The sequence below is a fragment of the Panthera pardus genome, unplaced genomic scaffold (genome assembly GCF_024362965.1).
Source record: "Panthera pardus isolate Hobbes unplaced genomic scaffold, ASM2436296v1 HiC_scaffold_21, whole genome shotgun sequence".
Taxonomy (NCBI): domain Eukaryota; kingdom Metazoa; phylum Chordata; class Mammalia; order Carnivora; family Felidae; genus Panthera; species Panthera pardus.
The window spans coordinates 15,981,513-16,008,402 of NW_026526777.1; the positions used below are offsets into that span (position 1 = coordinate 15,981,513).

Consider the following 26,890-nt stretch of genomic DNA (forward strand, 5'->3'; position numbering starts at 1 on the left):
TGGTGGTTTTGTATCACAGAAACACTGCCTCGTGGTACAAATTTTGTGAAATCCATAATTCTTCATTATTTCAGTCAGCTTTCTCTTCGTCGTAACTGCTTTCATTTTCAGAGTAGCTCATGTAAATAGGCTGATCCTGCTTTGCATAAACACGTTGATTTATATGAATGCTATTTTGATCTCAAATTGATTGAATACTAAAAAGAAAGACTAAGAAAAAGAGCACTATATTATGAAGGTCTCCTGTCAAAGACAAAAGACACTAAGTCCTACACACATTCCCAGTTAGTGATGGAGAATTTTGAATTGCCTTCTTTTCAGACCAGAATATTTCCATAGAAATACACAGAAACACCATAATACTGAGGCTCAAGCATTTTAAAAATGCCAGAGATTAAATCACATTTTGGAAATAGGACTCTACCTGACAAAAACTCACCTAACACAGGATGGTACGAGGTTTAGTTTTTATCTGACGACACTAGCATTAAAAAGCCTTCATAGTATTTATAATGCTGCATCTACATCAAAAATGAAAGCAAAGTGTTCATAATCCGAGGCCAGACCCCGTGCTGAGCACTTATGATACTTATATCATTTTTTTCAACATCCTCATACCTGCCCTGTTGCTGGTCTCCTATTGGTGCTCAGTAATTAATTGGCAACTTGCTGAATTTTTATTTTATTACACTACTTTTATTTTCCTCCTTGTTTCCTTTCCCATCCATTGTGGCCTGTATCAAAATTCTATATGCCCTTTACTTAATTAAGCAAGGAGACCATTAGTCTATGGTGGCTCTAATGCTTTGAAGGTCTGTGTAAACAAACTGAAATCTAAGCCGGTGAATGCTTCAAGATTACAAAATCAAAACACAGAGAACAATGGCTATAGCTAATTAAATACTCTCCTCTCTTTGCTTCTGCACATTCCCTGTGTTGGCCAACTGCTCCTAACCACTTCCAGTTTGGCAGAGCCCCCATTAGAATTGTTTTTTGCTCAAATAAACTCTTAAAATTTTTAACATGCCTCAGTTTATCTCTTAACACCTTAACTCACCAACACGAGCCGTACTCTTGGCAAAGAACTTGATACCAATATGTACACCTTGTTTTGCACCCCTTTCCCAAGAATACTTTCTTTTCAAACTTTGTCACTCCTTGTGTAGTAAGAAATGTTCTCGCCTATCTCCTGGACAGGCATTTGCATTAAAGAGGTTGGTCTGTTGCTGACTGAGGAGTGGAGGACTCTCTCATCTGCTCTCAGATGTGACCTCTTCATCAATAACCTCTATACCTACTCTCCCTCTGCTAAGTCTGACCTGAGCCACTTCAGAGGGGACTACAAGAGCAGCTGCTGTTGGAGTCTGGTTCCCATGAAGTGGTTCTCCCATTGCTAACACGGCGTGCTGCTCCCTACCTCCCTGTGCCTGTGAAAACAAACCTCCATCCCCTAAGACAATCTGGGCCCGTCTATCCATCCTTACAAGCTAACGTTACCTCACCCAGGACTGCACATATTTGTCTATGGACGAGCCATTTGACTTTCATGACCCTGAGTGTCATACTTATGCATATGGACGACATGCAGAATCAAAACACAGTTTATTGGAAAGAGCAATAAAAGAGTTTATTGGAGAGGCCTCTGAGTGGCTCAGTCGGTTAAGCATTCTACTCTTGGATTCGGCTCAGGTCATGATCTCAGTTTCGTGAGTCTGAGGCCCACATCTGGCTCTGTGCTGACAGTACAGGGACCACTTGGGATACTCTGTTTCCCTCTCTCTCTGCCCCTCCCCCAATCATACGGTCTCTGTCTCTCTCAAAATAAATACAGAAACATTCAAAAAAAAAAAAGTTTATTGGAGAGCAGAATTCTTGTCTCAGCTCTTGTAACTTCTCTCACCTAGAGTAAGAGAGTGACATTTTCAGAGGCTTAATTTTCTCACCAGTAAAGGGGGCTAATAACACATTCTCCAGCCACCCTACAAAGTTGTATTATGAGGACGAAGTCAGATCACACATTAAAGGGCTTTGTAAAGTGCAGGGTTTATACAAATGTGAGTGATTATTATACAGTGAGAGAATGTGTCTAACAAGGGCAGATTCTGCTATGTAAGGAGGTTAGTTGTCTCTTAAAATATGGGGCACTTGTTGGGATGAACACTGGGTGTTATATGTAAGTGATGAATCACTAAATTCTGCCCCTGAAACCAGTTTTACCATATATGTTAACTAACTACAATTTAAATAAAAATTTGAAATAAAAAAATAACAATTAAAAAACATAAAAATAAAAATGGGGCTTCTGGCAATCCTCTCAGCAAGGGGCTGCAGATTTGCATTTGACAGCAAATCGGAGAGCAGTTCAACATCAGAAATTTTACTTTTCCAAAGGAAACCACCAAAACCAAAACAAAACAAAAGTATGGAAACATCAGTAAGATTTGGCCTAACTGCTAAAAATCTCTCCAGTATTTATTCTCTTGAAACATCTCTTGATGCAAAAATAAAAGAAACAAAAACGGTTTGTTTCTAAGCATCTCCTATTTCAAATGTTCTGCATGCTTTTTTTTTAACACTGTATACCTGGAATGTGTCTACTATAGAATCAAACAAGTTTTTTTTTAGACTTTAAAAGCTCAGAGCAAATATATTAGATAGATGCATGGATAGATGGATGATAGATAGGTGACAGATAGATAGATAGATAGATGATAGATATAATAGATAATCTATCTATTGTAGGAGACACTGAATGAGAAAGAAATTTCCTGAAGTTAGATTTGCACAACGTGAAAGCTTACTAAGGAATACTCTTACTCCTAAACACGCAGATAGTCTTCTTGTATTGCCATTTAGATCTATCATTCTGATTGATCACTGTGTAGTTGGCTGTTATTGGGCCTAATTTAACCCTATACACTCACACATCCATCTACTCTGTCTATTGTACCTGACATTCTACAAATTACTTACTCATGCAAATGACGACCTAAGGCAACCTTTTAGGATATTCGTGTTTAATTATACAAATGGTTCTTGATAAATAAGATTATACATCCTTCCATATGTTTATTCCCTCCTTGATGAAAGGAAAATTTAATTTTCATGCAGATTTGGTGGGGACGGTGTTTAAGAATTGCTGAGTTTTACGTAGTCTGCAGATCCATTCAGGTTGCAGGAGCTGACACCCCATATACAGAAATGAGCGGCTTCTCATCAGGCTTAAACCAGCCTGCTGCATTCTGAAATGAGGGCTCCTAATCGGCCCCCTTTGTGTTCAAATGGTCAAAGGCAAAAAAGAGGAAGGAGCTGATCTGCTCTGTGATTACAAAGGTGCAAGATCAAAGTTTATCACATTCTGTCGTGTTTGGTTGCTTTTGGTTGCCAACTTTTGTTTCAGCCTGAGGCTACTTTGCTTTTGAGTGATCTTACTGATTTCTCTTTGGAGGTCTGGGCAGTGAATTCAGCAGGAAAAGCCCCCAGTAGCTGGACTTGGTGTAGAACCGGGCCTGCCCCCCCAGAAGGTCTTGGCGCCCCCAGGTTCCATACAATCTCTGCCACCCAAGCAGTGGTCAACATCAGTGCCCCTGGGAAGCCCAACGGAATCGTCAGTCTCTACAGATTGTTCTCCAACACCAGCGGGGCAGAGACCGTGGTGAGTAGCAGAGCACTCAGAACAAAATTCCAGGGCTGGTTGATTCTTTACGAATAAACTATGGTGCCCTTGCCTTTTCATCTCCTTGATCCTTCTTTCTTACCCATCTGTTCTCAATTGCCCATGATGAACTTAGCACAAAGATCTGTCTGAGAAAAAGTGTTAGGAAACATACAGAAAATATGTAAATATTCAGGGAGTGAAGTGCTAAAAGTATTAAAGACTCCACAAATATAAGAAACCCAAGACTTTAGGGGCACCTGGGTGGCTCAGTCAGTTACGCGTCTGACTTCAGCTCAGGTCATGATTTCACGGTTCGTGGGTTTGAGTCCCACGTCGGGCTCTGTGCTGACAGCTCGGAGCCTGGAGCCTGCCTTAGATTCTGTGTCTCCCTGTCTCTCTGCCCGTCCCCCACTTGTGCTCTCTCTCCCTCTCTCAAAAAATAAACATTAAAAAAAAATTTTTTTAGGGGCGCCTGGGTGGCGCAGTCGGTTAAGCGTCCGACTTCAGCCAGGTCACGATCTCGCGGCCCGTGAGTTCGAGCCCCGCGTCAGGCTCTGGGCTGATGGCTCGGAGCCTGGAGCCTGTTTCCGATTCTGTGTCTCCCTCTCTCTCTGCCCCTCCCCCGTTCATGCTCTGTCTCTCTCTGTCCCAAAAATAAATAAAAAACGTTGAAAAAAAATTAAAAAAAAAAAAAAAATTTTTTTAAAAGAAGCCCAAGACTTTAGCAACAATTAATTTAATCAGAAAACAATATCAAGTCGTGGCATATGGTAATGGGTCGAAAATCGGCTGTTATTGGTGGTGTAAATGTTAATATGAGAAAGAAAAAGTAGAGCAAAGACTATCCTCGGAATCCCCATTTTGGCACAAGCAAATGTCTGATAACACACTGAAAGCTCACACTTTCTTTTGGTGACTTCGAGAAAGTTCCAGCGTTTTGGGAGAGAGAACAGCTTGGCCAGCACAACTCTTGCTCCGCTGTTTTTTTCTTGGCACGTTTGGGGCACATCGGGGAAACACAGCAGACAATGGGGAGAAATCATCTCTCCCGCTGTGTTTTAGCAAAGCCACTGGCTGAAGGGACCCTAATAACTAATTAGACCAGTTCCTCCATTATTTATACAAAGACACCAAGAGCCAGTAAGATGAAGCCCCTTCTCTGCTGCCCAGTGCATACCACTCTTGCGTTTTTCGTGAATAAGTATAGATTATGACACTTTGTTCATAAAAAAAACCCTCATGGACAAGTTGTGCAGATCCCACTATGATATTATAAATTATTTAGACCAATGTAGGGAACAATTTGGGTAAGTGTGGAGAAATCCTCTGAATCCAGAGTGCCAGGTATTAAAACACAATTTCAGAAAATAACTTGCAAGGAAAGAGGTCTCGTATTGAATGTTAAAGAAGTATTAGCATATTTTCTACAGGGCCTCGTATTCAATAAATATAGATGATGTAAATACAATCAACCCTTGATTATCCACGGTTATAAAATGATAATATTAATAAACTAAAATAATTTATATTTGGAGTGCATTGTATGCATTTTTTAAATAGCAGATAACTCTTCTTAATTATATGTTGCTATGTCACTGGAAATTCGTTTTCCAGTTTCTGAACTCTTTTGTTCCAGAGTTCTTAATGAAACCACAATGGGGTAAAATACGTGCTCCAAAGAAACCAAAAAGTTCATGATGCAACAAAGGTGGTTGAGGGAAAGGCTTTGATATGTCATATAAACCAACATGCTCCCAGGAAGAGATAGACTTTCAAGCTCTTAAACACCCACTCGAACATGGATCTGAGGGAATTTTGGCCCCCCAATTACATGCACGGAACAATGGCAGAATATGGACCTTAGTGAATACTCTCCAGAAATATAATTCAAATACAGATTTTGGTATTGGAAAGGCATTGTTCTGAAGGCCACAGAATTTGATTAATGTTTTGTGTGTTTTCTGTTAGTGGGAATGTGAGGTGGTGCAGCCACCCTGGAAAACAGTATGGAAGTTACTCAAAAAGTTAAAAATAGAACTATCCTACGGTCCAGCAATTGCACTACTAGGTATTTACCCAAAGGATACAAAAATACTCAAAGAGATATACTCACCCTGATGTTTATAGCAGCATTATCAACAATAGCTAAATTATGGAAAAAGCCCAAATGTCCATCAACTGATGAATGGATAAAGATGTGGTTTATATTTACAATGGAATATTACTTGGTCATAAAAAGGAATGAAGTCTTGCCATAGGCAGTAGATGGAGCCAGAGAGTATTATGCTGAGCAAAATAAGTCAGTTAGAGAAAGACAAATACCGTATGATTTCACTTAATGTAGAATTTGAGAAACAAAGCAAATGATCATGGGGGGAAGAAGGAGAGAGGCAAACCAAGAAAGAGACTCTTTTTTTTTTTAATGTTTATTCATTTTTGAGACAGAGAGAGACAGAGCATGAATGGGGGGAAGGTCAGAGAGAGAGGGAGACACAGAATCTGAAACAGGCTCCAGGCTCCAAGCTGTCAGCACAGAGCCCCATGCGGTGCTTGAACCCACGAACTGTGAGATCATGACCTGAGCCGAAGTCGGACGCCCAACCGACTGAGCCACCCAGGCGCCCCGAAACAGACTCTTAACAATAGAAAACAAACTGATGGTTACCAGAGAGGAGGTGGGTGGGGGGATGGGTTAAATAGGTGATGGGGATTAAGGAGGGTGCTTGTGGTGAGCACCAGGTAATATATGGAAGTGTTGAATCACTAAATTATACACCTGAAACTAATATTACACTATATGTGAACTTACTGGAATTTTCATAAAAACTTAAGAAAATACATGTTGTGTGTTCTGTGCCATATTCTAACATCTTTCTATGGTGCTAAATAATATTGTGCCTCGTGATCTCTATCCTGTTACCTCAAACTTCTAACTATTACACCATTACATTTTTCGCATGTTTAAGATATGCCTCTCCAACTGGATTGGCAATTCCTTGAGGGTAAATACTACGCGAGATGCCATAGCGTGCCTCCCAGGTGACCCGGCGTGGCACTCCCTTCATAGGAGGTGGGATACACGATAAACATTTGTCCGTTGTCTGTGCTCTGCGACGCTGCCTCACCTCGTATCCTTTCTTCCTACAGCTGTCGGAAGGCATGGCCACCCAGCAGACTCTTCACGGCCTGCAGCCCTTCACTACGTACTCCATCGGGGTGGAGGCCTGCACTTGCTTCAACTGTTGCAGCAAAGGGCCAACGGCAGAGCTGAGAACTCATCCTGCTCCACCCTCAGGACTGTCCTCTCCCCAGATCCAGACACTGTCCTCACGGACAGCTGCCTTCCAGTGGAGTCCTCCTCTGTTCCCCAATGGTGTCATTCAAAGGTAGTGGGCCAGACAGAAGGATGAATAAGCCAACATAAGACACGCATACAGACGTGCAGCTACCCAGCCCTGCCCAAGGAAGGCGTGCTTATTGAACAAATACCTATAGCGAAATAGATAAATAAACTGACTTATGTTCCCTGAAAAGTGTTTAAATCATAAAATCAGCTAACGACAGAAAGGTGAACAACCACATTGTCTTTAAATAAGAAAGACTAGGCAATGTGTTTGCGTTCATTGAAAGAGTACGCTCTTCAGGGTTCCCTGGAATTATTCTATGGGCCTCGGCTGGAACATAAGAAACTTCTGTGGTAAATCAGAATTTGCCTGATCTAATTTAAAATGCCCTAAGGAACCACCGCTTGAAAAAACAAAGGAGGGATTTTACTCAAAATAATCTGGAACAAAAGATACTGTTTGTTCGGTATTTATTTGCTTGTTTGTTTGTTTGAAAAAAAGATATTCCTTCTTTTCAGCAGAGGAGAACGCTTTTATCGCTCTTCCCTGAAAAGAGACAAATCTCTTATCTCTACCAACAAGGATTGCTAGTTGCTGGCTGGACAGCAACACGTGTACACATGTGACTTTTCTTATCACTTCTCCGGTTACATCCGCCGCTCATTTCCAACGGCATTAAATAAAGTGTGTCTGAGCGCGGTTTCCCACAAACGGAAATCGGAAAGAGCTTGTAGTTCCGCGAAAACCAAACGTCTCCTCACAAGATATACCCGTTTGAGACGAAAGTTAAACTAATCTGATTGCCTGCTCTCTCGTTCTAGCTATGAGCTTCAGCTCTACGTGGCTTGTCCCCCGGATTCAGCCACTGCGTGCACTCCCAGCCAAACAGAGACAAAGTTCGTGGGGCCAGGGCAGACAGCCAGCCTTGAGGGCCTCCAGCCTTACACCACCTACAAGCTGAGGGTGGTGGCCCACAATGAGGTGGGCAGCACGGCTTCCGAATGGATCAGCTTTGTCACCCAAAGAGAATGTGAGTAGAAGTGGCTGTGCCCCCATCAGCCAGAGAGGGAGGTAGGAGCCCTGCCACGAAAAGTAGGGCAGCTGGCCTTTGGAAAGGGTTGGGTGAGTGTTCAAGTTCCCCGAATATCGCCGAGACGTCGATGAAGATGACCATTGGGGGGAAACAAATGCCCTTTGGGTTTAATAACATAAAGATTAAGTACAAATTTAGGAAGAGTTTTCATGTAGTGGTGGGGTGAAAACCAATTTAGAGGAAGTCAAACAAGGATGAACATAGACAAACTCTGGAAATTTGGGATGATATTTATTTGTTTGTCTGTTTTTTAGTTTGCCACTCCTTTTCTTTTCAAGTTACGTGGCATAATCCAGAAGGCATTTCCGGAAAGCATTGAGATATGGAAAGCACCATCAAGAAAAGCAGAAGGGCAATTCACTAGTTAATTGGGGCCTCCTTACATTTCTGTAAAATAATTCCTTTTCGGAATTTATAAGGCGTATATGTCTACTGTTTAAAAATGACAAAAATGAAAACAAGGTGCCTGGCTGGCTCAGTCAGAAGAGCAGGCGACTTCTGATCTCAGGGGTCATGAGTTTGAGCCCCATGTTAGGTGTAGAGATTCCCTAAATAAATAAACATTTAAAAAACGAAAAAATACCAAAAGTATTGAGAATAAAATAAGTACTTATAGTTAGAGCCTGCTGCATCGTTTGCAGGGCTCAGTGGAAAGAAAAGGTATGGTGCCCCTTGTTCAAAAGTCGGTAAAAAGTACCAATCTTCGAATGTCTGGTTTTCTTCAAATTAAATTTTGACACATGGAATTTACTACATCAAGAATGTAAATATTTTAAGTCTTTGGATACTTACTGCAAATTGGATTTCCAGCCACACTGTGTCAAATTATAATCTCATCTTCAGTATATGGCATTGGCATTTTTTAAAGTAAGAGTTATATGTTCATGAAAGGCCAATGCCTCCTACAAAGAAGTTAATGTGTCTAAACAACAACACAGGAGATGTGAGCAACAGGTCACTCTTAGAGAGAACTTGCTTGTTCGTGGCATTGTTGAGGGATTTTACAAATAGTCTTCAGCACAAGACGATGAAGGAAGTGCTGTTATCTAAATTTACGGAAGACAGAACTGAAGCAGGACTGTGGACCGTGCATTACAATTCCAAGATGCCGTTCACATAGACCGGAATCTGAACTGAGGCTCTGGGAGCTGTACAATGAGGTGGCCCCAAAGTAAGGCCAGAGCTGAAGTCACCTGCCGGTTTCCACATCTAGAAAGTAGAGGTATTCCTCTGAATTCATCACCACCCCGCTCAGCTGAGTACCACTATGTTACCCTGGTCTGTCATGAAGATTTCAGACCTTCTCCTCCCTCCCCAAACCTCCCACTTCCTCCCACCCTCCCCCACTGCACACCCCTCCTGTCCTCACCCACCTCTCCCTGTGTGCTCTACAGAACTCCCTGCTTCCACACTCACCAGGAAAAGAGAGGTCACCGGTCAGTAATTTGCTCCCTTCCCACCCACCTGCAATCGGCTTCATTTCTGTCTGCAACAAGGAAGGGTGGTCCTTCTCCCCGAAATAATCCCACCTCCTGTGCTTTGAATCCCACCCCCTTCCCCGCTGACCACCGGCCTCCTCTCTGCAATCTTCAGTGCACCCTGGATAGAGTCACACTTTTTTCCAGTGCCTGAGTGGTTCAGTCGGTTGAACATCCGACCCTTGATTTCGGCCCAGGTCATGATCTCATGGCCATGAGTTTGAGCCCCGCGTTGGGCTCCAAGCTGAGCCTGCCTGGGAGTCTCTTTCCCTATCTTTCTGCCCCTATCCCGCACACGCTCACTCTCCCTCAAAATAATAAAAAAAAATAATAAACATTAGAGTCACAGTTGATTCTCTCCCTCATTTCCCCTCCCACACTCCTCCCTTCATAGTAAAACTTGTCTGAAGGATGCTCTCCGAGGGCTTTGCCCATTTTCCTTCTTCCCACTTACCCTTTAAAGTTCTCCAGAGTGATTTTCACCTCGTCACTTTGTGAAAATCTCTTCCTAGGTTTGCCCTTGACCTCCACAGTGATCATCTAGGGGATATTTTTTAGCAGCAGTCACTCTTACTGACTTCCGAGGAACATTCAAGGCAGTGGGACCCTCAGTCCTTTTTTAAAAAGCAGTCCCCCTGGGGCGCCTGAGTGGCTCAGTTAAGCCTCTGACTTGGTTTCTGCTCAGGTCATGATCTAGGAGTTCATGGGTTGAGCCCCATGTCAGGCTCTGTGATGACAATGTGGAGCCTGCTTTGGATTCTCTGTCTCCCTCTCTCTCTGCCCCTCCACTACTCTCTCTCTCTCTCTCTCTCTCTCTCCCAAAAAATAAATAAACATTAAAAAAAAAAAAAAAACAGTCCCCCTAGTTTCCATGAGTTTCTCCTGTCCTCCTTCCTGCCTCTGTGGCTGTTCAGTGTCAGTCAGTCTGTTGGTTGATCTTACACCAACCAGGTCCCTTCCAATCTCAGTCCTAAACTTTCCTCTCTACCCTTTCCCTCCTCTTGTCTTCCCTCCTCAGGAAGTGAGTTCATCTTCTCCCAGGCTTCAGCTCCGAAGGCCAACTCCCAGAAGGCCACCTGCTCCCCGAGTCCTTTGCTTTGAAACCCAGCCCCCCACACGCCCACACCCCGCTTCCTCACCTCCGCCCAAATGCGACAGCCCCAGACACAGCTGGCATCTTTCCTGTAATCTGCTTCCCGTTCAGGCCTCACTTTCTCTACGTTACTCCAGCCCTGGGCCGCAGGTCTGAACACCCAACGTGTGTTGCTCTATGAGTGAGTGAACGCACCCAAACTTCTCGCGTTTATTGTTGCTGCCACACCATCTGCATTCTTTGTCACTTGCACCATAATCCAAAGTGCAATGATTCTCAGTAATGTCTACTGTGTAACCATAATCGTGGCATGGGGGTACAAGATCATCTGGCTCCAGGGGTCCCAAACAGATCACATCGGGCCACCAGCCACTGACACAGTCCGGAAGCAGAGAGTCGAGGGAGGGGGTGAAACAGGAAAGGGATTTATTTCAGTGAGGCCACCACGCATTGGAAGCCTGTCTCCAAAGTGCTGAAAACACTTCCAGGCTCATGTAAGGAAAATGTGGGACAAAGGTTGGTGGGGACATGCAGGTGGCAGTACAGGTCAGGTCGACCATTGTCTTGGGGTCAGTCAAGCGAGGTCTTGCCGGCTCCGGGGGTCCTTATTGCTGGAGGGGATGGTTTGGTTCTTACCACAGGGTGCTTTGCCTCGCCTTTTGCCTGAGTTGAGAGATAAGCTGGGAAGAATTTAATCAATTAGAAAGTACAGACTGAAGTCAAAATGGAGGTAGTTGAAGTCCTCTTTCCTAATGTGCACCCTCCTTCATCTTTCTGCCTGTTCCTCTCACTATCTGCCCTTCTCAAACCCAAAAGGAACCGTGAGAAATACACCCGACGTGAAGACACAGTAAAAGGAATTCTGGTCTACTAATAAAAAATGCTACTCTGGGGGCATCTGGGTGGCTCAGTTGGTTGAGCGTCCGACTTCGGCTCAGGTCATGATCTCATAGTTTGTGGGTTCGAGCCCCATGTCCGGCTCTGTGCTGACAGCTCAGAGCCTGGAGCTGCTTCAGATTCTGTGTCTCCCTCTCTCTCTGACCCTCCCCCATTCATGCTCTGTCTCTCTCTGTCTCAAAAATAAATAAACATTAAAAAAAATTAAAACAAAACGCTACTCTGTACAAGGAGAGAGACGAAACATAGTCACCACCCTTCAGAAGCGGTTCCCCTTCATAATATATCCATAAGCCCATTGTGTGTGTGTGTGTGTGTGTGTGTGTGTGTGTGTGTGTTTACTGGCCAGAAGGCCTGGCCAAAACAGCTCTGTGAGGTTTGCAGTTTTGTTAACCAATTCTCTTTTTAGTCATCGAGCTTAGTTTTGCCAGATTTTTTTTCCTTAGGCTCAAAAAAAAAAAAAAACCCACAGTGAACAGATACAAGATTTCCTTGCTGTCTTGGGGCTCCTGGGGCGCTCAGTTGGTTAAGGTCATGATTCTTGATTTCGGGTCAGGTCATGATTTTTTTTTTTTTTTTAGTTTGTGCCCCACATCAGACTCTGTGCTGATAGCACACAGCAGCCTGCTTGAGATTCTCTGTCTCTCTCTGCCCCTCCCCTGCTTGCTCTCTCTCTCACACACACAATAAACATTAAAAAAAAAAAAAAAAAAAAAAAAGGTTTCCTTGTTTTCTCTTCTTCCTTTACATAGAAGAAGTGACTCCAAATTGGAGTAGCACCAAGGGAAGAAAGGGCTCACTCAATCCACTTTACTGGATCCACAGACATGGAAAAATACAATAAATGGCTATCATATAAGTTTTCTTTTTTTTTTTTAAGTTTATTTATTTTGAGAGAGAGACAGAGAGCAGGGGAGGGGCAGAGTGAGAGGGAGAGAGAGAGAATACCAAACAAACTCCGCACCAGCAGCATTGAGCCTAATGTGGGGCTCGAACTCACAAACCGTGAGATCATGACCTGAGCTGAAACCAAGAGTCAGGTGCTCAACAGGCTGAGCCAGCCAGGCGCCTCTATCATATGGGTTTTCAAATACCATTCATGCTACTTTTAAGAGAAAAAATATGGATCAGAAATACAAATCATAAAGTACTTTGAAAGTAGTGTTTGTAATTTTATAGTAACGTGGGTCTGGAGAGGTGTTAGCAATGCATTCAGCCCCCTCTGCCTTAACTACACCTTCAGGGCAAGAACAAAGTGAGGCATAGTTTAACTGCTGGGCTTCTTGAGAGAAAATGTCTGATTGGAAGTGCTTGCCAACTTCCGTGGTGTAAATACTCCCACCGTGGCTAATTTCGATTTTCCAAGGAACACAGAGCTGGCAAGAGGTGACTAGTGGTGCCCTCCTCTGCAATATTTCCACCCTCCAGACATAATAGACATAAACCACCTCAAGAGCATAGATAATAATACAATGTAGCAAAATCACGAAGGATTTATGAACGTTGAGTGTTTATTAACTTAGTTTTAGTATCATTTATTTTAGCTTACATAATATATTTTAATAATGGTTGGGTTTAATAATCAGCTCACAAAATTCCTAAATATGTATCAGTCAGGATGAGCCAGGATGATTCAGTGCACCCATAAACTGAATTAGTAAACTGTGCTCCTTTGAATAGATGTGTATTGATTGTAACAAAACAACATGGGCTTTATGGTTAGCAGGTCTGGGTTCAGACCCTCGGCCTCTTACAAGCCACTGAGGTTAAGCAAGTAATTTGGCTTCTCTGAACCTCAGTTTCCTGACCTGAAAAATTAAGAACTCTTACAAGATTGTTTTGAAGACTAAATGAGATAAAACATATCAAGTGCAGGGGGCATAGTAACTGTTCCCATTTCCTGTCTCCAAATTCATTATTCTTGGTTATTTTGATTGTTCAATCACTCTTTCCTCAGAGCTCCTATCTTTCTATTTTTATACTATTTACAAACCTTGTCTTTATCTGTGCTGTTATGATGGAGGGGAGATGTGGAAATCTTTTGAATTAAGTGGCAGAGGGAACCCACAGACAGATACAACAGTATATTCCATTGTGAAGTTTGTATTGGAAAAACATATTAAAAGAGGGTTTGAGGGGCGCCTGGGTGGCTCAGTTGGTTAAGCGGCCGACTTCAGCTCAGGTCATGATCTCACGCTCCGTGAGTTCGAGCCCCGCGTCGGGCTCTGTGCTGACAGCCCGGAGCCTGGAGCCTGTTTCAGATTCTGTGTCTCCCTCCCTCTGACCCTCCCCCGTTCATGCTCTCTCTCTGTCTCAAAAATAAATAAACGTTAAAAAAAAATTTTTTTTTAAATAAAAGAGGGTTTGAGGGGCACCTGGGTGGCTCAGTTGGTTGAGCATCCAACTCTTGATTTCTGCTTAGGTCTGGATCTCAAGGTCCATGGGATCGAGCTCTGCAGCGGGCCCTGCACTAACAGCGTGGAGCCTGCTCGGGAATTTCTTTTTCCCTGACTCTCTGCCCCTCTGTCTATCCTGTGTGTGTTTGTGTGTTTGCGTGTGTGCATGCATGCTCTCTCCTTCAAAAACAGATAAACTTAAAAAAAAAAATAAATAAATAAAATAAAAGAGGTTTTGATAGCTATGGTTTTGGTATTTGCAGAAATACTTTCTTATGGCTTTATGAAAAGGTCTTGCTTTGAAAGATAAGAATCAAAGTTGTCTTTGTGGTTAAATCTTATGATCACAAAGGTATAATTATTCCTTATTTTGTTATATTTCCTAACATCAGCAACAGATGGGTTTAATTTCTAAAGAAAAAAAGGATATCCAATTTATTTCCACCACTCACTTTTTTCTTTTCTTAAAAGCCAATTTAGTATATGGATGGATCTTAATGCTGTTACAAATGTATTGATTATTTTGGAGAAAACGAGATCTCATGAAATAAATCTCTTCTGACTTGACAAGATGATATGGTAACCCTTCATTTGTTTCTGCAAAAATTATTCATTTAAAAGATGAGCCTCAGTTAAGGATTGTTTTTCCTTCGTTTTAGTAAGGAGCTGAAAAATGAAAAAAGAACATGCCTGTAAAATGCACACCAAGTTGCTTCTATATCTGATATAATACTTAGGAGACTTGAACTTGATTATATACTAATGTACTATGCTATTGATTGATTAGTCAGGCCAATGAATTATTATACTCGAATTGCTATTTGCAAGGCTTTTTAACTATCTTAGAAAACAAACTAACGGTTCAAGAAAAAGCTTTAAAAATAAATGGGTGCCAAAAGGACATAATTCACCATCTAAGCAGTTTAGTTTGGAGAAAAAAAATATATTAACTTCATCTAGTCCTTGGGGCTTTGTAGCAATAAATATTGATTTGATATGAAAAATAGCAATCTACTGTAGTTAATAGTGTTAAGGATACTTCACCCGTTAAAAGAAGGAAAATGCAACAAAATATGAGCTCCAGGCTTATGTTGGTAAGCACAACTATTGTATGTTAATAGTTTTATTTCATAAAACACTGCTTTTCATTGATTTTTTTTGGGCGGGGGGGAAGCAGGTGCAACGTTGCTGAGAAAGCATCTCATACATGTTCCCATTGGTTTTCTTTTCACCCCCAATGCCAGGTTTTTTTTTAACACAGAGGAAAATATGAAGGGTTTCAGCAATGCCAATTTTGGGGGGAGGTGTTATACTTAAATATATATATATATATATATATATATATATATATATGTATATATACAGGCCAGCTCAGTCAGTAGAGTGTGTGACTCTTGATCTTGGGGTTGTAAGTTTGAGCCCCACATCGGGTATAGAGATTACTTGAAAAAATAAAATTAAAAAAAAAGATACACACACACTCTGAGACAACCATTTTTAATTTTTTTTTTAAGTTTGTTTATTTCAGAAAGAGAAAGAGAGAAGGAGCTCAGAAGGGGCAGAGAGAAAAGGAAAAAGAATCCCAAGCAGGTCTGCACTGTCAGCACAGAGCCCAATGCAGGAATCGAACTCATGAACCATGAGATCATGGCCTGAGCTGAAGCCAAAAGTCAGCTGCTTAACCAACTGAGCCACCCAGGGGCCAAGGCCTGAGGTTACCATTTTTAGAATATACAACTTTCTCCCAACAGTGCCCCAGTACCGAGTGCCGTTTTTGGTGGACAGCAATTTGTCTATGGTGCGTGTAGACTGGAGTGGCTCCTTCCTTCTGAATGGCCCGCTGAAGGAGTTCGTGGTGACCGATGGAGGCCAGCGTGTATACAGTGGCTTCGACACCACCCTCTACATACCAAGGACGGCAGACAAAAGTTAGTTTCTGACTCCTATTTCGTAGGGTGTCAGGAACTCCGCTTCCCGGCTCTATGAGATATTCGGTCTGAAATGTGACCAGCAGATGCTACTCATTAAAATGTCCTGGTGGAAGTGGCCACTTCTTGAGGAAATGTTGCGGCTCCCAGAAAATAAGATTCCCCTTCCCGTTTTCTGCATGAGCGCCATTATGTGCCTTTGTGTGATGGCCCCACAAAGGGACAAGACTGCAGGACAGGCTGTGTCCACAAGACAAATGGCACCCACGGGTAGTCTGGGTTTCCTGAAATAATACACTTGCAGGGACTTGGGAGATTTTTCTTGATACATCCAAATAGAGACAGACCAGGCAATGACCATCTCCAACTCTTAGTCCTTGATTGAGGGCTTTCCTCAACCAACCTTGGTATCCATTCCTCAAACTACAACACTTTTCCTTCGAAAACTGAACTGTTTCTCCCTGTTTAATTACATGTTCTTCTCCTGTTTGATTTTTAAACTGAAATGAGAAAAAGCTTTACAGGGTACTATTTTCTAATGATCAATATGACCACAGGACCAATAGATGTAAAGCCATTTTAAGCACTCTGGATTTCTGCAATGAATTCATCAGTGGCCTTTTTAGTTCTTTAAATTTCCTTGAAAATGCTACTTACGTTTGTTAAAAGGTGCAGATACACAATGAGATCCAGGATTGCATTTAGAGTATCTGAAACTTATCCAAAGCATTTTTACAATCCAGCTATACATTCTCCTGGTCACAGTTCTTGGTTACCTAGGCAGCCGTTGTGATAAGCAGATGAGATAACCCATGGTCGGGAGATCTGGGTTCTACTCCTGGGCAGGCCTCTACCGAACCACCTGTGTGGCCCTGTAAGAGTTGCTTCTCTCAGGTTCCTGGCTACTGAGAGAAGTATTTAGACCATTCAATTTCCTGAACTCTCCTGTTTAGAAAGAAACTTTGGATCACATAGTGCAAAGTGCACCTGTAAGTTTTACCAGAACAGGTTTAGACCAATATGAAGTATAAGATACACTGTAGTCTCCTTTACTCTTCCGATCATTCTTTTTCTTTGCTATATAACCTCTAAGCTTCTTCTTCAGTTCTGTTACTTATAAATGTATACTATTATTACGCTAATTATAGCTATTTTCTTGGTAATTTGAAAATTAGAAATAAGTGTGTATATAACATAAAACCTCACAACTTGCGCTGGAAACCTGTTCTCAGATTTCCCATGCTATGATATATTGCTCTTCTAAAAGTCTGCCCACTATTTGTAGGTGTTGAATGACCGAGTCTTGTATCTTTTTTCTAGCCTTCTTTCTCCAGGTCATCTGCACTACAGATGAAGGAAGTGTTAAGTCACCCGTGGTCCAATATGATACCTCCACCGGATTTGGTAAACGTTTAACTCATATTATACTTAGTATAGAACTTATTCATTTTGGGAAAGAAACAATCATATGTTTGTTTCTTGTATCCTTGTACTAATATGTTCATAGACTGCATGGAAGGAACTGTTCCACGACAATTTAAGTTCTCATGTAAATTATTTTGGCAAAGAGTTAGGGTATATAGTACTCTTTTAAAAAAAATTTTTAATGTTTATTTTTGAGAGAGAGAGAGAGCAGAGAGAGAGGGAGAGCCTGACATGGGGCTTGAACTCACAAACCATGAGATCATGACCTGCATGAAAGTCAGACACCCAATAGACTGAGCCACCCAGATGCCCCAGGTATACAGTCATCTTAAATACCAAGTCAGGGGTGCCTGGGTGTCTCGGTTAAGCGTCCAACTTCAGGTCAGGTCATGATTTCATGGTTTGTGAGTTTGAGCCTTGCATCTGGCTCTGTGCTGACAGCTCAGAGCCTAGAGTCTGCTTCGGATTCTGTGTCTCCCTCTCTCTCTGCCCCTCCCCAGATCATGTCTCTCTCTCTTAAAAATAAACATTAAAACATTTAAAAAATATACCAAGTCATTGAATTGTAGACACAGAGATATGACTAAATTCTCTCCTAGTCACAAATGCTCTCTCAATAAAGAGCTATATGACTTTGTTAAAAAAAAAAAAAGTGATTTATAGAGGACGTCAGAAAAAAGAGATCAGAGGAAGAGAAAATACTCTAATGCCAATTTGTGTTGATCATAGTGATAATATTGCAGATTCAGAGCCTAAAATGGTGAATTTGAGAGATTTTTCTCTTGCATTCTCTGTAAAAGATGATGATTGATTGCCATTACCAAGTAATTTAGCTGAAGAGATGAAATTGTAATTTTTATGGAGCATCTTTTAAATTGACTTCTACCCACAATCTTTGAATCTAACACATGCAATACTTTATAATTTCAAAGGGCGAGTTAGAGAAATGCCAGATTTTTTTTCCATTTGAACAGAATTGGGACTGATACCCTATTTTAAATTCCAGTAACTAATGTTATATCAAATTGGTATGCATGCGTAGGTTTTTTTTAAATACAAAGGTCCAAAAATTCTGAAACACAGGTAAATATATATATTGTTATCAAGGATAATTTCAACTGCTAAAAAAAAAAAAAACAAAACAAAAACAAATAGGATTCTCTATTTCCAGACTTCATGTGTCTGGATGCCATGTGAAATTTTTTACAACACCTAACGGTCCCTTCCACAAAGTTCATCTCATTTCATGCCATAGCAGCCGTGGGATAGACCTCATTCGGTATTCTTTTAGCAACTCTAATGTGTCCACAAGTGAAGTGCACCACTGGAGTCCTAAGGGACACCAGAACTCACCCAAGAACACCCCGCAAGCTCCCAGCTGAGAATCTGAACGTGGTTTTTCTGTTGACTCCTGGCCCCATCCTTTCTCTTTAGCAGTGGTTCTCAAATGTAAGTGTGCGCTCGGATCGTCTCAGTGTGCTTGCTTATTATATAGTTTCCCAGGCCCCCAGCAGAGATTCAGAGTCAGTAGGGCTCAGGAGTCTGCTCTTTCAACAAGCCCTGCCCATAACATTGTGTGTCAACTGCCATCAGATTTGAAAAATTAAAGACTAAATAAAAATAGGGGCGCCTGCGTGGCTCAGTCGGTTGAGCGTCTGACTTCGGCTCAGGTCACGATCTCGCAGCTCGTGAGTTCTGTGCTCGTGGTTCTGTGCTGACAGCTGGCAGCCAGGAGCTTGCTTCAAATTCTGTGTCTCCCTCTCTCTGCCCCTCCCCTGCTTGCACTCTGGCTCTCCCCCTCTGAAAAATAAACACTAAAAAAAATTTTTTAATAGATATAAACAAGCCCCACCCAATGATTCTGATGTAAGGCATTAGGATCACAAGTTGAATAAAAACCACATAACCTAGATTGACCCACCTCTAAATCCAGCCAGTCTGGTCTCCTAGGTCAGTGGGAAGTATCCTTCCACGGGAGGAATGACCTCTGACGCTAGTTCTGGTTTGGGATTTTCTTTGAAGTTCAGGCTCAGCCTCTGGAGTCCCCTATCCCAACCTTGAAGCTCCCACTTGGGTGGCGTCCCTTAAAATTAAAGGGACTTTGAAAAGAAAAAAAGAGAAGGGATAAAGATACATGGTCCTGATTTTACCTGATTGTAAGCTCTCCACAAAACAGGGGAAACCTGTATTTGGTTCCTGAATACAAAGTGAGGTTTCCACTGATGAGAGAAGGAACACTGAAGACCTGAGAAGATGTGGAAAATTCCAAGATGTATTGTCCACCTAATTTCCATAGTCAGTTTTAATTTTATAATGTAACTTTTAAAATGTTCCTGTTCCCTTGCCTGAGGCAGCCTTGAAGCATGAAAGTCTCCCAATCCTCATTTCCGTCCTCCTGATCTGAGAGCTGTTTTCTTTTTGAGACTTCCCTCAGGCAGGCTGCCCTACCTTCCCTGGTGTCCTCCCAAGCAAGGGGTCCACCGGGCCCATCAGATCGGTTTCTGGAGTTACAACCCTGTGCCACCCAGAGGAAATTCAACCCTTCCAGTGAATAACCAAGGTTGTTTGGGGGTGGGGGGGGGGATGGGTTTGTTTTCTTCGTCCAAATAACACACCTGGATTCCTAATTAGAGGTATTCCTGCCTGCCGGAACTTGGCAGAGCTTTGACCCCAACCCTTCATTTTAGAGATGGGGAAGCTGAGGCGCAGAGAGGCAGAGCGAGGTTTTTAACCTCAGAGCTATGAGAAGTCGAGTCAGGGTTAGCAAAGTAGGGTTGCTCCTCTTACGGAGCTTGAAATGTAGTCTTAGTCACCTTCTCGCCCTCTCTTAAACCCTCCTACTCCAATTCTGAAGCCCCCTCTCCACTCCCTTCCACTGAAAATGTGGGTTTTAAGTGTCCCACAGGCCCAGCCAGTCCTTGGGGTTGTGGAAAGGGGGAGTTTGTCCAAGGAGTAAAGACGCACTCGTGACTGTGTCCGTTGGCATGCCCTCCTCCTGGCTGCAGGCCTTTGCTTTGGAAGAGCAGCTCCCTGGCTCCCAGCTGCACACCAGCCTGCACGTCTGCAGCCCGGCCCCGGAGCCCAGCTCCAGGGTTCGCTGCTTGGGCTACATCAAATTGAACACAACCAGAGGACGTGTTGGAAACAAAGAATTGTGTTGTTGTTGTTGTTACAAGAAAGGAGACAGGGAGATCGCTCTGTCTCCCCAGGGGGTTAGTGCAGGAAGCGTTTACTGAGTATATTAAGGGGTGGGGACAGGGAGCTTACAGAGGCATTTTTGGTTCAATTGAACGTGCCTACCATGTCAACATGCCAGGGCAAATACGGTGCGTTCAAAAAATGGCAGAAAACACCCACAGGAGGAGCTCTTGGTATTATAATGAGCTAAAGATAACTTCGAGAAGACTCCGGGGGCTTCTGGCCTAGGTCCTCATCCAGTCCTGCTCAAAGCTGCTCACGTCAAGGGCTGTCAGCACCTAGAGAGGGGCTCTCCGGCAAAACACCCAGTTGGCTGTTTCCTGGGCCGGGGCTGTTCGTTCTGCAAAACAAAACACATTTCTTCCCCGCTTTCGTCCCTCTCCTCCTCCTTTCTGCCCACCGTGTTCGGCCCTTTGGAGAGGGGCTCTGACACCCACCGCCGCTCCGTGGGTTTGACTTCGCCGCTTCACGCTGCCCTGCAGCGTCCCCCATGAGCCCTTCTCTTGTCTGGCCCGGCTCATCCCAGCTGCCCCCACACCCCCAGACTTGATAGTCGTGGGACTCCCCAGCCCTCGTCCTGTAAGGCACAGGGCCGATGAGTGCTCCGTAAATACGAGCTCCTGTGATTAGCCTCACGTGCAGGGCATCACACGCACTGGACTGTCCCCCGTACGCAGAAGTCAAGCGTGAGTGGTCCTATTGCCAAAGGACCTCTTCCCAGGGGAGGCTCTGAGGGCACTTGAGTGGCGACTCGCAGACCCTGACAAGGTCACAGAGAGGCCAGGGTGCCAGAAATATAAAGACAACAAGATAGCAAGCACAGGCTGTTCCCATCACAATAGAAAGTAGGATCTAATGTTTCAAATCCGGTTTGCACAGAACTTCTCAGGCACCGGGCTGTTGCATGAAGTGAGGGGACCCCGGATCTCCTCGGCACTGACTGTGTGTCCAGTAGGGTCTCTGCAGCAGTGGTCAGGCTGGCCCCTCACCAGAATCCGTCGCCCAGGAAAACACTTGGCTCTCAGGGCCCACGGCGGTGAAGCAGGCATTCCTCAAGGTTACTTGGTAACCCCTTTTAAAAGCCCCCTCCTCCTCCCCTTCCCCCTGTCTCTCCCAGGAAACTTGCAAAGGCAGCAGTGATTTCTAGCCTGAGGAGTGTCGGCGAGGTCTCCTGAGGGCCGTAAGCCTGCCCCTGAAGACGCACGGCACCGCTTCCCGGCCTGAACACAAGTACAAACCAGCACCATGAGACAAACTGCTTTAAACTCCTTTCCAATTTACTACCAAACGACAGGGCAAGGGATCACAAAATTGCCTTCTGAAATAACATCTCCCTTTTCTGCCCCTGGGTTTTGCAGGCCTGGTTCTGACAACTCCTGGAGAAAAGAAAGGATCGGGGAGGAAAAACACCGAGTTCTACAGCCAGTTATGGTTCATCGTGTTAATGGCAATGCTGGGCTTGATCTTGTTGGCCATTTTTCTGTCTCTGATACTACAAAGAAAAATCCACAAAGAACCATATATCAGAGAGAGACCTCCCTTAGTACCTCTTCAGAAGAGAATGTCTCCACTGAGTGTCTATCCACCGGGGGAAACCCATGGGGTAGGTCTCTGAAGGCGGGCCCCATTTCCCTCTCCCTGGGCTTGTGCGTTTATGTAAAGGGAAATGTCTCCAGAGTCATAATAACAAAGGACTAGATGACAGTTATGTTTGACAAAATATGGGGACCATGGGAGGCCAATAGTGACCTTATTAAAAGAGGCCCCCAGAGCTTTCTTGTCCCTTCCTCCATGTGAGGACACAGCAAGAAGACCAGACCCCCACCTGTGAACCAGAAAGCAGGCACCTGACAGACACTCAATCTGCCAGCACCTTGATCTTGGACTTCCCAGCCTCCAGAACTTGAGAAATAATTTCTGTTGTTTAGAAGCCACCCAGTCTATGAGATTCTATTAAAGCAGCCCGAGTGGATGAAGACATCTGGGAAAGCTTCTTAAAATGCCATTGCCTGGGCCTTCTCCCAGAAAGTCTGATTTCATCACTTTTGGGTGGGGCCTGGGGATTGGTAATCTCCTTTTTTAACTCCAAAAGTGATTCTAAGGTGCAGCCAGGGATGAATATTTCTGTTCTAACGTTGTCAATCAGGGGATGGTGGAGAAGGGTGGTATGTTGAAATCAACGGGGGAATTTACAGATTATATAACTGTGCCACTTGTGGGGATTAGAAATAAACAGGGGGTCTAGGGAGAGAGTAAAGTGCTCGCAGTGCTCAGTTTGTCCCCTGGCTGTGACACTCTGGGCCACCGAGAATGGATGGCTCCTCAGAGCTCCCGACCACCCAGTCCCAAGATAGGAGGTCAGAGGTCTAGGGGGTGAGTCACACAAATGGTGGTGCAGGGAGATCAAGGCCCAGAGCACTCGCTGAAGGGGGAAACGTGACTGACTCTGAAGGTCCCCTCTGCGGTGTGGGGCTGTGTCTACTCGGAGGAGGAAAGACTGCAAGTTCTAACTCCCACCAGGCACCAGTCTTTTCTCCAAGCCATGTGTCCAAAGGGCTGCCTCTGCCTGAGAAATCACCTTCGCTGCAGTTTGCACAAAGGTTCCACATGAGCTAATAGCCACCCTGTGCAGCTAAAACTGTGATTACCAGTTCCAGTGTGGGCGGAGTTTCCCACAGCAAGCAATTCTCTGACACCTGGTGGGTGTCCTACAATTCAACTCAGTTCTGACACTACCTACGGGGAGAGATGGCGTCCGAGGTATTTCATGAGGTAAGGGTTCAGTTCCACGGGACGGTCCCCTCTCCCCAGCTGCAGACACCGGGTCACAAGTCCAGGCTGTCACCCGGGGTTCTGACAGACCCTACGGGTCTGAGTTACGGGTTAGAGTTTCCAGTGACCCCTCCTGGGGTTCAGTTCATTTGCTAGCGCGGTTCACAGAACTCAGGGAAACATTTTGCTTATTGGATCGCCAGTTTATTATAAAAGGAGAGAACCCAGGAACAGGCAGATGGAAGAGATGGATAGGACAGAGTGTAATGGAGCCTTTATCACTTAGCTGCGCTTGGTCAACACTGGCCATTGGCTACTGATTCAACCTCCAGTCTCTCCCCTCCTTGGAGGTGGGGGGTGAGCTGAGGTTGAGCGGGGACCGAAATTTCCACACCCTTATCACAGGGTTGGTTCTACTGATAACCAGCCCCCAACTTTAGGTAGTTCCCTGGAAAATCACCTCATTAGCATGACAAAAGACACCTTTGTGGCTCTCATCTCTTAGGAAATTCCAAGGGTTTCAGTAGTCCTGTGCCAGAAACTGGGCTGAAGGCCAAATATATATTTATTATAAATCACAGTATCACAGCGGCACCAAATTATGCACAGAAGCCTGATCAAACTGCTTGAGTTCTAACACTTCAAACAATAGAGGAAAGTCAACCAAAGAGCATTGTGTTCCATCCAGATCTCTTCATTTGTGCAGGACACAGCCACGAACAGTGTCGAAGGCACTGACAAAGGTGTATCGTGATGCCCAAGTAGTGAAAATGGGGGGCACAGAGGGGGAGTCACCCCTCTGATGCCCATGGTTTGCGTGTGGGGTGGGGAGCAGCCAGGGGACAGTGACTTGGTGGTGGAGAAGTGGAGACAATGTCTCCCATGGCCTGGGCCTCAGCTCTCACCAACCACACCTCATCCCCCTCTCCTTGCTCTCCGGCCCTCCAGCCTCCTTCTTCCCCGAGCACATCAAGCTCCTCTGGCTGGGCCATCGCTCCTGCTCTCCTCTTGGGTGGCTCACACTCTCACTTCATTCAGGTCTCTGCAGAGATGTCACCTCCCCTCCGTGAGAGATAGAATTCCCTGGCTTCTTGTCCACTAGTCCTTTTCCAGACAGCCATCACATGACACGGTGGCAGACATGCTTGTCCGACTCCTCGAATAGAATGGAAGCTCCCCGAGGGCAAGGATTTTGTGGGCCGTTTACTGCTGCACCTCAACACCCAGAACAGTGCCTCGCATCAAATATTTGTGAAATGAATGAACATTGAGTGGCCAGTTCAAACCATCAGCCATTCGCTTATGTTCAGGGTATAGTCATGAGAAGATTCTCCCTGAAGAGCAGACACTCTGAAGTTTGCCCTTGTTGAAGAGTAACTTTCTCTCTCTGAGGAAGCCGTGTTCTTCTGTTTATTTTTTAATGGTTATTTATTTTTGAGAGACACAGAGAGAGAGAGAGCATGAGCAGGGAAGGGGCAGAGAGAGAGACAGAGATACAAGAATCCGGAGCAGGCTCCAGGCTCTGAACTGTCAGCACAGAGCCTGACACAGGGCTCAAACTCACAAGCCATGAGATCATGACCTGAACCGAAGTCAGACACTTAAGTGACGGTGCCACCCAGGTGCCCCATGGAAACCATGTTCTTAGACAAAAGATGTTCCCCCACTTCTGGAATTCAGAAGTGCATGGAAAGGCCAAGAAGACCTGAGACATATCTAGCCTGGCGACATCAGCTAAATCAACCCTGGGGTATACAGAGTGCATGGAGAACGTGGGAGGAAATTTCCAGAGCTCTGAGGGTACATCTACTCTGTAACATGAAGTGTGCTTCCAGGAAAACCTACCGCATATCATTAGTGTCTGTAACTCGTTTCAGGGGTCAAGTCTCCTGTCTCTTGACCCATATCCTACAGGCAGGCATCAGTGTCTCATAATCCTTGCCGAGGAGGAATCGAGTTTTGCCCAGTTGGCTAACTGAGGGGTCAAGAAGCAATCACATCATTCCAAATGGAAGGTACTCTGGATGGCACCATTGCTCATGGTCCTCTCGAGTCTTGTCAAGCTTTGTTTTGTCAAAGTGAGGCCCGTGGACTATCAGTATCAGCATCACATAGGAGCAGGACCTGAACCTCGCAAGGAAGAAACCAAAGAATCTGCCATTCCAACCAGCACTCGGGAAGTTGGACACACAATACTCTGAGAATAGCCATAAACGAATTAAAAATGTAATACATATAATACAATTCCCGTAAGCAGTGGGTGCAGTCCTATAACCAAGAAAAACAGGTGGGACACATTGCATGATTGCACTTACGTGAGGTATCTAAAATAGTCCAATTCACGGAAGCAAAATAGAGTGACTGCCAGGCTGGGGGAGGAGGAAATGGGGAACCGCTAATTAGCAGGCAAAAAATGTCAGTGATGCAAGGTGAAGAAGTTCTGGAGATGCACTGTACAACATTGTACCTAATAACAATGCTGTATTGTCACCCAGTCTGTTAAGAGAGTAGATCTCGTATTAGTGTACTTACCACAGTAAGAAACAAAACACAAAACACAAAAGAGGTAAGGGGTGCTGATTAGCCCTTACAGTTCCTGCCAAACCCAAGCCAAGCTGCTTCTGAGGCCAGATGTCCACTGGGACAGGCAGACAAAAGAGTGGAAACACCCTACTCTCATATACCCCTTACCGTCAGGGGAAAGCAGAGTGGCTCCCAACTGGTTACTTTTGCGAAGTGGCCAAGCGAGGTGTGAGGAGAGGCAGGGGTGGTGGGGACTGGCTGGCTGCCAGGGGCTCGGGGCTCCCACATTGGCTCTTCAGCATTGAGGGTATCAGTCACAGGGCCCAGAGGGTTAGCAGAAGTGGAATCTGGAGTGTCCCACAGCCCTGGGCAGTGTTCCCGGAACCCACTGTATCCTAAGTTAATCCCACCCGGGTAATAACCGGGTACTTGCAGGCCTCCTTCTGTTGCTTTTAAAAAACATTTTTGAACATAAGCTGGTGTCACGAAGTTGGGCACATAGAAGAATATTAGTGAAGGTTAACCACACTAAAGAGAGGATAATTTGCATTATTAGAACCAAATAAAGAGCCGGTGTTGTTATCTATGGGCCCCAGAATAAATGGGTAAGGTTCTGAACAGGATCAAGCTGGAGTTACCTGCTCAGGGTCTCAGATCCACCTGTACACTTGGGTAGGTCGATGAGAGCTACCCCTGAAACACACACACACACACACACACACACACACACACACACATGACAAGCTCCTATCCCGGGCACTCCTGTCCTCTGAATAGGTAAAAAACCTTTTGACACAAGACACATACTGGCAAAGGATGTTAGGCTCCAATCTGACTTCACAGAGGAGACAGGGACAGAGATACCAGGGAATGAGAGAGGCTTTTATGATTTGTTAACATTTTCAAGACCACATAGCATAAAGTATAGCTAAGTTTAAGTGCAGGTTTGACTTACAGTTTACTTACTTGCCTGAAGATCCTCTCATGCTCTGCAACCCTAAACAAATAACTCCAGTAGAACTCACTTGAAACACTAAGCCATTGCGTTCCACTCACCATGCAATTTTAATGGCAGAAATACACAC

At 44.3% G+C, this 26,890-nt stretch overlaps 1 protein-coding gene across 3 annotated transcripts in view; it reads left to right on the forward strand.

Annotated features, from left to right (window-relative positions):
- The window catches only part of USH2A (usherin), a 739,062-nt gene that overhangs the window by 707,308 nt on the left and 4,864 nt on the right, over window positions 1-26,890 (forward strand). For 2 of the 3 annotated variants that reach the window (XM_019465619.2, XM_053908979.1), the window contains exons 65-70: window positions 3,449-3,655; window positions 6,806-7,044; window positions 7,824-8,032; window positions 15,711-15,887; window positions 17,208-17,291; window positions 21,869-22,113. In XM_019465619.2, the coding sequence (XP_019321164.2) occupies window positions 3,449-3,655; window positions 6,806-7,044; window positions 7,824-8,032; window positions 15,711-15,887; window positions 17,208-17,291; window positions 21,869-22,113 (1,161 nt within the window). The remainder of the gene's footprint in view (window positions 1-3,448; window positions 3,656-6,805; window positions 7,045-7,823; window positions 8,033-15,710; window positions 15,888-17,207; window positions 17,292-21,868; window positions 22,114-26,890) is intronic. The other variant, XM_053908980.1, reaches the window with a different exon arrangement.